This window comes from Fragaria vesca, unplaced genomic scaffold (assembly GCF_000184155.1).
Source record: "Fragaria vesca subsp. vesca unplaced genomic scaffold, FraVesHawaii_1.0 scf0513160_u, whole genome shotgun sequence".
Classification (NCBI taxonomy): Eukaryota; Viridiplantae; Streptophyta; class Magnoliopsida; order Rosales; family Rosaceae; genus Fragaria; species Fragaria vesca.
Window position 1 is genome coordinate 1,017,396 of NW_004443448.1, and position 12,602 is coordinate 1,029,997.

Genomic DNA, 12,602 nt, shown 5'->3' on the forward strand with positions numbered 1-12,602 from the left:
TGATACTATCATCAGGTGAAGAGTTTTTTNTTTTTTTTTTTTTTTTTTTTTTGTAGAAAGAAGACGTTTTTCATGAGAAACAAAGACATAAATATAAGAACTTTAGAGCATACAATCTACATAGATCTCAATCAGTCTGACAACAACCCATTGGTAGATCTGGATAAAAAAGTGAAGGCTTGGATGGTGATTTATGGGACACAAAGGCGTTGAATGATGAATTAGGGTTCTTCTTGTTCCTCTCTTTGATTTGTTTTTCTAATATTTTAATTCAAGAAACTGTTTTTTTTTTTAGAAGAAGAAACTGTTTTCTTAAATTAGCCAAAATCCATGTCAGTATTATTGATAAATAAAAGCGTTGAGGTGGCTTATGCCACATCATTTGGGATTCAAATTTTGTAAAATATTTTGGTGTCTCTAACAATACTCTTTGAACAAGGGGAAAAAATGAAAATGTTATAACAAAGACACGTGGCAGTGTGGCATGGATAAATGTGCCCGGGTAGCGCCAATTGGAGCGAAATATTCAAAAAGTACTGAAAGTCCAAATTGCAATATTGGGCCGGGGCAAACTGACCCGCCCCGTCTCACATCCAATAGCGTCGTCGTTTCAAACAAGAGCGAATCAAAACCCCTCCGCTTGTTCTACTCAGTCACACAGTGTGTCACACAGTCTCAGTCAAAATGTCAGGACCTGGAAAACGAAGCAATTTCCGGAGCCGAGTCAAACCCTTCAAGCACCTTGACGACGACGTTTCACTCCGCCGTCGTATCCCCAATCGCCGCCCCCGAAACGACAGCTCGATCAGAATCTTCAACGTCGATCTCAAAATCGCGCTAGGGCTCAGCGTCGTCGCCTTCTTCTTCGTTTTGTTTCTGATCTATAACCTCATCAATCATATTCCTCAAGCTCAGATACCTAGAGTCGTCACGCCGCTCCCTGCTCCCAAGCTCATGGACCTCCCTCAGGTATCGAATTTCGACTCGCAGTGGTTTTGTTTTTACTATTTACTATTTACTGCTTGTAATTTAGGGACTGAGTTTCTACCGGTGGTTGCAGTTTCAAGGCGAGCACAAGGAGAGCTTGTATTGGGGGACGTACCGGCCTCATGCTTATCTCGGAATCCGAGCTAGGTTTGTGTTTGTATTGTCTTGGATTTTGATGCATTGTGCATTTTCAGGCATATTAAGTGTTTTACGTAATGTGATTCAAGTATTTTGCAGATTCGTTATGTATTAATGTACTTAGTTTTGTGTTTTATGCATTGCTATTGATGTGTTGGTAAACTGTGTGTGTTAATTATTTGGCAGGACTCCTCGGTCTTTGATCGGGGGATTGATGTGGCTAGGTGTACAGGATGGGAGATATTCCCTGCGACATTTCTGCCAGGATTCTGATGGCCTTAGCCAATACGGGTGGACAGATCATGATGGGCGCAACTACGGACATCAAATGATTGTTGACCAGGAAATGGAGCTGGCAACTAGTTTCTTGAAGTCAAAGGGGGAAGATAGTGGTTATGGGGGCGATTGGGCAGTTCGACTTAATGTACAAAACCACAAGTAAGTAGCCTGTGAGACTTAGGAAATGACTAAATTCTATAATACTTGCTTCATCAAATGCATGGGGTATGGATAAAGTGTGATGGGAATTTACATTGAAATGGTAGATTTGAGTACTGTACTTACATGTATACCTTTAGATCTTCTCTTGAATTTTCTTTGTTGGGGGACGTTGACACCCTTTATTTTCTGCTTGTGATAAAATTACCTATGCATTCTTGTATCCATTTGTGTTTCAACGTAAAACTTTGTAAAACCAGGCTGTCTTCTTTAGCCAATCAATCGTATATTGACTTTTTTTCTATCATGCCGCTTCACTCTCAGATCTAATGCAAATGAGGAACTTTCAAGAAGTGCACATCTCTTTTTCTATTTGGCTGATGAAGATGGAAATGCTCTAACTGTAGGTGAAGACACATTGGGAACGTCTGAGAATTCCCTCCTTGCATCTGGTTCTCATATGGACATTGGAAATTGGCAGCTGCATCTGAAGTCAGAAGTAAGGTTACTAATGTTAGTTATGTTCTAAATAAATAAATAGTTGTTTATTGTGAATGAATCATGCCAGGTAGGACCTGGAATTATATTACGATGAACCTCCAAGTTGCTTTGTCCACCTTTTTTGTCTTAGATTGAAAAAATGCTGCCGTAGGTTACCATGCTCCCTGGCACTCACTTTAGAAACTAGCTAACAGTAATGGACAATCTGAGTATGCATCACTTTTCTGGACAAAACCATTTGCTCTCTTACAAGTGAGCATAAATGAAAAAAATTTGACCCCATATATCTATGACCAATTCAGTGTCAGTTCCACCCGATCAGTGTTGTTGGTCATTTTTCAGTTGTTTTATATTGCCAAAGGCCTTGATCATGATCTGTGACTTACAGTTCCTTGTTCCATCTCCAGGATGATTTGGAAATTCATTATTCTGGTTTCAAGACACCTCATATTCACAACTTATCTGATCTTGTCCAGGAAAATCTTGGACTACAAGTAAGATATATTCCATGTGTTTTTGTGCCACAAATTTCAGCTGTTGAATGTTCATTCTGATTCTTTCCCTGACTACTTGGGATGTGGTATGTGGTTTTCAGATAAGGAAATTTAATCGATTGCAGCTACCTGACTCATCTGATGATTATCCAAGTATTCTGGTTTTCCAGGTAAGTAGTCATGGCAATAAGGGTGCACCTGTACATGGTATTTGGGAAAACATCATACTTGTCTGACCAATTGCTGATCTGCTTTGTATTTATCCCCTGGGTATACATTCTTATCTACCCTCTATCTGCTTTCTCATTCTTATGCAGATCTCGGCTAAGATTCCCTTCAAGGCGGATATCACATTAATATCTGGAACTGGTTTGGAAAGTTCAAGAGTACAGAAGCGTATCAGCAGCCTTACAGGTACCTCTTCCTCTTACTCCCTCTTAATCTTGATAAGCAATAAAGATAGAAGTACACAGGAGTTCTACTGATACTCAATATAATAAGCTTAGGAATACTCAAGCCATTTTTAAAGTTCCAGCTTTGTAGACAGATTCCATTAAGGGTTTGTTAGTACTGTATCAGGAATCAGTCTTTCACACTTGTTAACTAATGGTTGAAACCAGAGCTAATTTTGCCTTCAACCTTGGGTTTCTTCAAGATTACGATTCTGCTTTCTGCTTTTCTTTTACCTGTGTGTTTCCGTTTCCTGATTTCATCGAAGTGACTCAACTCAAAAGTTATTTCTGTTCATAACTTTTGTTTTGTACTCTATGATATCAAGGTACTTCGCTAACCAGTCAACTGAAAGAGAAGCAAAGAGAGTTTGATTCAAAGTTTGAGAAGACCTTTAATTTAGATAACAAGGTATTGTATATGTCTTTGCACAATAATGCAATTTATTACAAAGTATTGCATGCAGTCTGACCTGGAATGCCCTTTTGAAGTGAAATCTTTATGTAGTCAAAGAAATATTTCTTCTGAAAGATGAATATATATTCCCATAAATTATGTGAAATTACAAATAGCGTTGCTCAATGACATTGTTGTTATATTCCCATTAAGAATACTTAATTGAATCTCTTCGTTTTGTTCTGGAACATATCTAAGCTCTGTTCCTACTTGGTACGGAAAAAAAGTGATTTCCATTGGTGCCTTATCACATTCTCTGGCTTTGGGACTCTTCCATTCATTTTGGGATTGGTATTTCGTTTTGAGAAGCTTATATGTAAAATTCAATTTGACAAATTGGCATGGTGGTTGATGATCCATATTGCAAACAGCTTTATAATAGTATGCCAAAAGTTAGGTGAATTACGCATCATAAAAGTTCATCAATTTTTCTTGAAGTTTCACATTATGTGCTTAAATGTTATTATGCAACAGACTTCTGAACTCATGTTTTTATGCTTGCAGGTTGATTCTGAATCTATTATTGCCGGTAAGGCTGCTATTGGAAACTTGTTGGGTGGCATCGGCTATTTCTTTGGCCAGTCAAAAATTGCTCTCCCCAAGGATTTGAATGTAAGTTATAGACCAGTTAGTTGGATTTCTGGTCTCCCTTCAATACCTTGTTCTGTTCCATTACTAGTGCCAAAAAAGTCTTACATAGATAAATCACTCATATTTTCACTTTATTCTCTTCTTTCTTAGTGTATGAAAAATAAATTCTCATAACCTATCATACTACCAGTTACATAATTTTGGTAGATTCCTGCTGAGTTAATACCAGATCCACAAACAAGGTAGTTCTGAAGATCAATTAGATATTGGAAAGATGAGATTGAATCATGATAAGTATTTTCTGGCTGGTTCTTATATAATGCTAAATTGACTATGACCAATCTTGTGAGCTTTCTGGCTGCACCATTAAAGCTATAAATACACTTTTGTACTTAATATTGACCTTTATCACTGTGTACACCAACGCACCATTCAGTACTTAATATTGACCTTTATCACTGTGTACACCAATGCACCATTCAGTTGGGTATTTTCTGTTGCAGCTGGCAAGTCAGGATAATTCTATTTTATATTGGCCTGCTGAGCTTTACACAGCAGTTCCAAGTCGACCCTTCTTTCCAAGAGGATTTTTGTGGGATGAAGGTTTTCATCAGCTCTTGATTCGGTTAGTTGTTTAAAGACTATCTACGTACATGTTACTCAGCAAGCAACTCTTGAGCTACTAAAACAAAAACTCTTTCACTCGGGCTACTTTTCTTACCGGGCAAGTTAAAATATTAAATATGTGCTTTTATTGCTTGCATATTACTGCCATACTGGGATTTTTTTTTGGTTGGAAATAAAAAAATTTAGATGATCAAGTGGATCCACCAATTTACATGTGTACTATCTGTCTCATTTTTTTGGTTCGACAATAAGACTAGATTAGATGACCCAAAGCATCTGCCAAGTTATATACTGTACTATAATTTTACTTTTGGCCAATGCCAAGTCTTTCATAGATGTCTTTCTATGTTGAGCAGGCGGTGGGATACACGCATTTCCTTGGACATCGTAGGGCACTGGTTAGATCTAATGAATATTGATGGATGGATTCCACGTGAGCAAATTTTAGGAGCTGAAGCTCTCAGGTGATATGCTTGTTCAGATATCTAGATAAGGTCCGTTCTTAGATTTTGTGAGTGCAAGTAATTTGAAACTGTTTTTTGTGTACCTGCAGTAAAGTCCCCAAGGAGTTTGTTGCTCAACTTCCATCAAATGGAAATCCGCCAACTCTATTTTTAGTGTTACGAGGTAATGATATATAAATTCCTTTTGTCAATCTCTCTGTACATTGCAGTTCAGTACTTTTGTGTGATTCTCAACCATACCCCTAAAATTCCATGTTTAGATTGTTCATGAAGATGATATGCTGCGATACATTGTTATATGATTGACTTCGTAGTTTCTTTACTGGTGGTATGCTACTACTTGAAATTATTGTCTTGATGTATAAGTGATTATTAATGTGATTGAAACTTTGTTTCACCAGAACTTCTTCATGGATTAAAGAAAAATAAGTTTACCGCTGCTGAAAGCAACGACATCTCTTCATTCCTAAAACAGGCCTATGTTCGCCTAGAAGCATGGTTTCAGTGGTTCAACACTACACAGTCAGGTATGCAATTTTTTTTTTCCTTTAGACTCTACCAATGATTTTCTATGCTGGAGGAGGGGCTATGAGTGTTTATGATCTGTTATTTCACTGAAAGACATGTCCACTCATGGGCATGTCTTTGATAAGTTATGACTCTGGGAGATGGAGTCGAACGTCATCTGAAATGTGCAGTTTTGTAAATCTGTGTACACTTGAAACTTTTGACTGATATGGAGGATAATTCTGTGAAAACAGGAAAAGAAATAGGCACCTACTACTGGCATGGGAGAGACCACACAACAACGCGGCAACTAAATCCACAGGTCCAGTTTCACAGATATATTATTGTATTAAAGGCTTGAAAATTGAAATCAAACAAAATTAGTTTTCTTTTTATCTTTGGATTAATGTAATTATCTTGTCTACATCTCGCTCTAATTTGGATCAGATTAGGATAATTTCTATGTCTAGATACACCAGTAGCAAACTGACATGATATTATGGTATCTCCAGACGCTGTCTTCTGGGTTTGATGATTATCCTCGTGCTTCTCACCCAAGTGAGGATGAACGTCACATAGATCTTAGATGCTGGATGCTTCTTGCAGCTGATTGCATGCATTCCATTTCAGAGCTTTTTGAGGAAAATAATTTTGGAAAGGTAACAAGCAAAAAAGAAATATGTCCTGAAACACTACTGAAGTTTACCAATCATTTGACCTTTAAAAAACTAATGCAGGAATATGATACTACGGTTAAGTTTCTCTCTGATTTTGAAATTCTGAACCAGGTTAGTTTATCACCATGATTCTAAAGTTGGTATGGTTATTAACATCTTTTTACTGGAAACTTTCTCACCGTTGTATTATGCTCTACTGTGGTGGGGCATTGAACAGGACTTTTTACCAAGTTTAATTTGAGTGTGGTGGTATATGGTATGCAAATCTCTTATCTTCTCAATGCTTGAACAGATGCACTATGACAATGCGTATGGAGCATATTTTGATTTCGGAAATCATACAGAAAAGGTATGCCGCATGCTTGTCATATAAAATCCTTTCTGAGGTTTCTCTGGCTTCTTTATTATTCTTGATAACTTGATTTGTGGCAAAAGGTGGTCTTAATACTGTCCAAAAGTGAATGATGATTGGTTGACACCAGGGCTCTCTTATAACATCATAGCATCTGCTGTCATATTATAATAGGATTTTACCAATATTATGCCATAGTATAGATGCTTTGCTCCTGCATCCAATCTCCGTAACAAGAAAATCTTTCTTGGTGGACAGCTCTTGTTGCTTTGTTGTATTTATTATGTGTCCCTCTTAATTTTGGGCATTTATTCCAATTCTAGGTTCGTCTAAGGTGGAAAGAAACGATTGTGGGAAACAATTATCCAACTCGAGAGCTTTTAAGGGAAGTACTGGAGACCCCCAAGCTGAGACTGGTTCCTCATATTGGTTATGTTAGTCTATTCCCCTTCATGGGAAGGATTATTCCAGCTGTAAGTTATTTGTTGTCTGAATGCAAAGATTTGTTCATGTTATGTTTACCAATTTGATACGTCTCTCTCCCGTTTGATTATAAATCAACATGTTTAAACTGCACAGGATTCGTGGATTCTGGAAAAACAGCTGGATCTTATATCAAACCGCAGTATCTTGTGGACGGATTTTGGATTGCGTTCTCTTGCTAAAACAAGGTGATCATATATACTGTATACATCTAAATCTATTGTGTAGATTTTTTCTTGATGGAGATAATCTTCTGTGACTTTTGAGGACCATGCTAATTCTAAGCACTAAATATTTGATCTTCTGTGCAATAGCTCGATCTATATGAAACACAACACAGAGCATGATGCTCCTTATTGGAGGGGTCCAATATGGATGAACATGAATTACATGATTCTTTCATCACTCAATCATTACTCCAGAGGTATGTACCCTAACTCATCTAGCAATGTGAAAACTATAAATAACAAGGAATTCTCATGATCTTAAAGAAAAGAAAAGGAATTGTCGAAACAAACTTCAACCCTTAATTTAATTATTGTTTTATTGTTTCAACTGTTTTAGAGGATGGGCCATATAAAGACAAGGCAAAAACCATCTATGGAGACCTGAGAGGCAATTTGATTAGGTATCTGACATTTTCTACTTATTTGGTGCTATTTATTTGCTTGTACTTCTCTATTATGCTAGTCTAAACTAATTTTATGTGCTGTAGAAATGTGGTTCGGAATTACCACAAAACTGGGTTCTTCTGGGAACAGTATGACCAGAGAAATGGCAAAGGTAAAGGTGCACGTGTATTTACTGGTTGGACATCTCTCGTCCTGTTAATCATGGCAGAAGCTTACCCATAGCTAGAGCAGACAATATAGGAAAGATCAATTGATAGTGGGAGGAACATGAAAACCGACTCCAAATTTTGGTTTCCCCGAAAGTTATAGCCGTGTTGAATGCGTTCAAAGCAGATAGTAACTTGTAAGATGTCACAAGGTGCATATTTGGAGTAATCAGATCACTTAAATGCTGCGTGCATTATATGTAAGCTGGATGCAAGAACTTGATCGAGGCCAATGCGAGACAACATTGTACACAAGGCCAAGCGAATGAATTTGTACTGCAATTTATCTGACAATGTATCTAGAAAAGGCAAGAACACTGATGAAATCAAATTTTCATTGCAGAAGTTAGTTCTAATTCCCTATGATCATATAAAATGATGTCCACAATTTCCTTTGGAAGTCTGAGAAACATAGAGGGGGCTATAACCTGGCACCAAGCACTCAAACTCAGAAAGTAATAATAATAATAATAATAACCAAATATTACAATTAAAATCCTAGCTCAACTCTTATTGTTTTTCCTTAATGGCACATGATATCTGTAGTGTCTGGATCCTCCTCTGCCATTATAATCTCCATATCCCTAATATCACGCTTCAAAACATTGCCAAGTCTCGCGATAGCCTCAGTCTGCTGTTGTAAGACCTGCCCAAAAAAAAATGACCGTTCGTTTAATCAATCTAAGTGCATCATGACAATATTAAGAAGGCATTTTTCAACTCAAGAATGAAGTCAAATTGATGTTCACAATAAAGTTGACTCTCACCTCTTGCATATCAGCAAGACTCTGTTCATGTATTCTGGTTGATCCTGGAAGAGAAACAAAACCACCAGCACCAAAAGAATTTGCTTGGACACGGGATATAGTTCGCAGGTTTTGTACCCTGCTAGACAGCTCTGCTCCAGATCCTTTCAACTGGAGTTCCATTTACTTGTTAGTGGCTTCAACCAATGTAGAATGAATAGGAAAAAAAGTCAAAGGGTCAGAAACGTACCTGTCTAGTTATTGCAGCTAACTTCTCAGCCAAGTCAGCTTCCCCTTTCATTAAAGGCAATCGGAAACCCTTGCCTTCTAGTGCCTCCAGTATTCTCATTACCTTTTGGGATATGAAGGAAACAAGCAATCAAGACACTTGCCGAATTAAACAATGGATAAATTCCACACAAGAATAATCCAAACAACCCAAACAGTCAAACATCGCTCATCCAGATGCCTGATGGAAACCAGATGTTGGTCAAGTACTGTCACAAGTTAACTTTGGTCCAAGCGATTATAAACCAGAGAGAAAACTTAGCACCTTATAAGTGAACCTCATTTCACAACTGTCTATCACTAGTTCATTCAGCTACTTATGATTTATGAAATTCATCTTACAAATTTTTACAGCCCCCAAATTCTATCTAAATAAATAATATAAACAAGGTGTTGCTCACCCTCAACAGGCGCCTTTCAAGACCTTGCTGTTTCTGTCTCATTCTTTCAATTCGAGGAATAGTGTCAGCTTGAAAATGTCTTTGTAGCTGCAAATGATATAATATAATAAAGCCATCATCAAAGTTATATGCATAACAGTAGACCAAAATTGAAGCTATTTAAAGGTACCATCTTGACATTGCTTTGGGTCATTTGCAATCTCTCGGCATCTGAAAGTATGACTTCATCTTGGAGCTGCATCAAATCAAGTCGACAACACAAACTTCAGTAAATGGTGACTAGGAGAAACAGACAGAACATATACCTTCCCAGTATATTAAACAAAGATATTCCCCATATTTCAGTAATAATCCAAATAAGCAAAACTGTTAAGGAGTAACATTATCCAAGTGAATTTTGATTGATAAATTTAAAATCGATACCTATGGTTCTATAGTTTACATATCTTGACAGGAACCAAATTCATTAATAGAAACAAAGGATCTGTAGAACGATAAGTAATCATCCTAGCAATAGAAAGCCACAGCAAAAGAAAGAAGATGAAACAAGAAACACAGACTGACAGACATCAGAAACCAAACCAGAAACTCTAAGAAACTGTCAACTGGAGCTCTCCAATTTAAACAAACAGCAAAATGGAACTATCCCTAAACTCTGAAGAGACTGAAGTCATGCATAGGGGTATATGTGTGTTTCTGTCAGTCTCACGATGCAAAACCAGAACATGTCATTTTCCTTTTTCCCCCATCTTTAACAATTATCATTAGAGAGTTTTTAAGCGCTCACAAATGTATTTACTTGGACACTTGACTTTGGTTCTACTCGAACTATTTAGCTCAATATTTATATCAGCAGTGCTTCAACAAAAGATATGGTAATTCAATGACAATTTGGTTAACAATTCTATGGTATTTATCCCAAATTTCAGTGGCACAGAGCTTGCAGAAACCCCTCCACTATAGCATCTTCATCAATAATGATACTAATGAATACCAGGTATCATAAAATTGAATACAACTAACGTTGACTCTTTAGTATTATATCACAGGGCATCAACAATAAAACCTCACACACAAGTGTTACACTTATCTCTATGCTTCAAACTAACAACAATTACCTTCAGGCGTTGCGAAAGATCCTTAAAACCCTGAACAAGCTCAGGCCACAACCTTTCTCTGTCGGTACTCGATAGACCTTCAAGCTTCCCCATAGCCTCCGCCCACATTATCTGGCAATTGAAACTATTCTCCAAACTTAGTCGGAGCAAAAGAAAACAAAACAAAAAACCAGATAACAGCACTAAATAAAAAATCAAACGGAGAAACAAAAAACTCACATCTGATACACCAGCAGGCTTCACCCTAAACTGCGGATCAGTTACGCTAAACAGCAAATGCTGCAAACATCAACACAGTCAATTCATTTCCCACATATAGATTCCCAAAAGTAACATGACAATAAGAAGCTTTGAGATAAACAAACAGAAATGTAGGGCGGGAAACTAAATAGTAATACATTGCGAAATTGTAACAAAAAAAAAAGAACAGAAAGTAGAAAAACGAACCTTAAAGCCATATTTGGGGTTTCCAGGCTCATCCTTATAAGCGTCAACAATAGCCTAATGCATAAGAAATCAAACAAGCTCAAATTAAACCAAATCGACAGAGCTAGGGTTAGCGATTCGGAATTTACGAGAGGAAAGCCTCACCTGAATGTCACGATCGGCGAGAGAGTAAGGGAGAGGAGCCACGGGAGCCATCTGAGTGGTCAATTGAGAAGGAAAGGGACTCTGAAACGACGGCGTCTGCTGCGGCTGTTGCTGCGGTGTACCGAACAGATTCTGCGTCCCAAATCCACCGGCGGAGGGAGCTTGTTGCTGAAACGGCGACGTTTGCTGCTGCTGCTGAGTCTGGGTCGAGAATGCGCTGTTAAACCCGAAGGCGCCGCCGGTGGAAAACGACGACGTGGTGGGAGTTCCGAAGGCCGGGGTGGAACTAGGAGTGAAGAAGGACGGCGCCGACGACGGAGTCCCGAAGGCGGAGGTTGAAGCCGGAGTACCGAAGTTTGAAGATGGAGTGCCGAAGGCTCCGAAGGGAGAAGAGGACGTCTGGGCTCCGAAGGGAGAAGACGACGATTGAGCTCCGAACATTGTGGCAGATTGTGGTGGCGGTGGTGGTGGTGGGGAGGTTAGGGTTGAGAGTGTGGGAAATTGAGGTGGAGGTAGAGTAGAAACCCTAACCCTAATTCTCTCAGGAGGAGAGCGGCATTGGAGGACTGTTAGAGGAGAGAGTGTGAAGAGTAGTTGTGCAGCTGAAGTGTGTTTGGACCTCTTGATTTTGAGGGCAGATTCTTCGCGGGTTATGATACCGAGCTCAATTCCTTTGAGGGTTTTTAACTTTTAACCTTTCAACTTTTCATAAATTAGAATTATACCGCCACCGGCGCCGGCGCTTTGGCGTGGTATATACATTCACGGTGTGTTTAGATACGGGTGAATTCTTAAGAATTTAATCCAAAAAAAGAAATTCTCAAATTCTTATGACGGTTTCTCTCGTTTGGATATTTATTCTGTGGAATTAGTAATTTTCACGGGAAAATAATCGTGGAATTTGAGAGCTTAAATTCCCGACTTAAATTCCTCACAAAATAAGCGTTATTTGTCAACTCCCTTAACTAAGGTTAGTCTGAATACAAATTCTTGTCATTTTAAAACTCTACATCATGAAATCCAAACAATTAAATTCTCAATTAATAGGATTTAAATTCATGAAATTGTAATTCCTATGATTTTGAAATTTCTATGGACATTAAAATTACTTTATCCAAAAACAACATTATGAAGCTGGTCAATGGGTTAATTGATTGATGGAAATGTTTATGATATGTACTTCATAGAATGTTATACATACAAATTATACTCAGCTGTTATACTGATTATATATCTAGTGTTAATGACAATATTATGGTTTCCTAAAAATAACAAGGACAAAATGGTCAGTATATATATAAATATAAATATTTACTACAACTAGACTCAGCTCATCGCTCATATGGGAAGACTTTTGTGACTACACTAAACAATACATGATCAGACAATATGATGTCGACAACTGAAAAAGTTAGAATTTATAATTGTCATGCTTTGAAATTTAACAAAAAATTT

General features: G+C 37.8%; 2 protein-coding genes across 2 annotated transcripts; one reads left to right on the forward strand and one right to left on the reverse strand.

Moving 5' to 3' along the window:
• The first annotated feature begins 663 nt into the window (after nucleotides 1-663).
• LOC101304833 (mannosyl-oligosaccharide glucosidase GCS1-like) lies at nucleotides 664-8,346 on the forward strand. Its single transcript, XM_004310015.1, has 22 exons — nucleotides 664-969; nucleotides 1,061-1,134; nucleotides 1,312-1,563; nucleotides 1,888-2,062; nucleotides 2,472-2,558; nucleotides 2,660-2,728; nucleotides 2,876-2,972; nucleotides 3,337-3,419; nucleotides 3,969-4,076; nucleotides 4,559-4,680; nucleotides 5,039-5,146; nucleotides 5,236-5,309; nucleotides 5,548-5,673; nucleotides 5,908-5,975; nucleotides 6,166-6,312; nucleotides 6,391-6,441; nucleotides 6,623-6,679; nucleotides 7,006-7,155; nucleotides 7,262-7,353; nucleotides 7,480-7,589; nucleotides 7,730-7,793; nucleotides 7,881-8,346. The coding sequence occupies exons 1-22, from the start codon at nucleotides 685-687 to the stop codon at nucleotides 8,017-8,019; spliced, it is 2,538 nt and encodes an 845-aa protein (XP_004310063.1). The 5' UTR covers nucleotides 664-684; the 3' UTR covers nucleotides 8,020-8,346.
• Nucleotides 8,322-11,662, reverse strand: LOC101305135. Its single transcript, XM_004310016.1, has 9 exons — nucleotides 11,148-11,662; nucleotides 11,004-11,057; nucleotides 10,776-10,835; nucleotides 10,557-10,667; nucleotides 9,608-9,673; nucleotides 9,439-9,525; nucleotides 9,000-9,101; nucleotides 8,771-8,920; nucleotides 8,322-8,649 (listed from the first exon to the last, which is right to left on the reverse strand). Exons 1-9 carry the CDS (start codon nucleotides 11,586-11,588, stop codon nucleotides 8,527-8,529), a joined length of 1,194 nt encoding a protein of 397 aa, XP_004310064.1. The 5' UTR covers nucleotides 11,589-11,662; the 3' UTR covers nucleotides 8,322-8,526.
• Between the last annotated feature and the right edge of the window lie 940 nt (nucleotides 11,663-12,602).

Excerpts from the sequence above, each read along its gene's own strand:
- LOC101305135 (XM_004310016.1), bottom strand. The coding sequence starts at position 11,588 with ATGTTCGGAGCTCAATCGTCGTCTTCTCCCTTCGGAGCCCAGACGTCC. Across the intron at positions 10,836-11,003 it reads ACCCCAAATATGGCTTTAAG|CATTTGCTGTTTAGCGTAAC; the intron begins GTTCGTTTTTCT and ends TGATGTTTGCAG. Across the intron at positions 9,526-9,607 it reads CCCAAAGCAATGTCAAGATG|CTACAAAGACATTTTCAAGC; the intron begins GTACCTTTAAAT and ends TATCATTTGCAG.
- LOC101304833 (XM_004310015.1), top strand. The coding sequence starts at position 685 with ATGTCAGGACCTGGAAAACGAAGCAATTTCCGGAGCCGAGTCAAACCC. Across the intron at positions 5,147-5,235 it reads TTAGGAGCTGAAGCTCTCAG|TAAAGTCCCCAAGGAGTTTG; the intron begins GTGATATGCTTG and ends GTGTACCTGCAG. Across the intron at positions 7,354-7,479 it reads CGTTCTCTTGCTAAAACAAG|CTCGATCTATATGAAACACA; the intron begins GTGATCATATAT and ends TCTGTGCAATAG.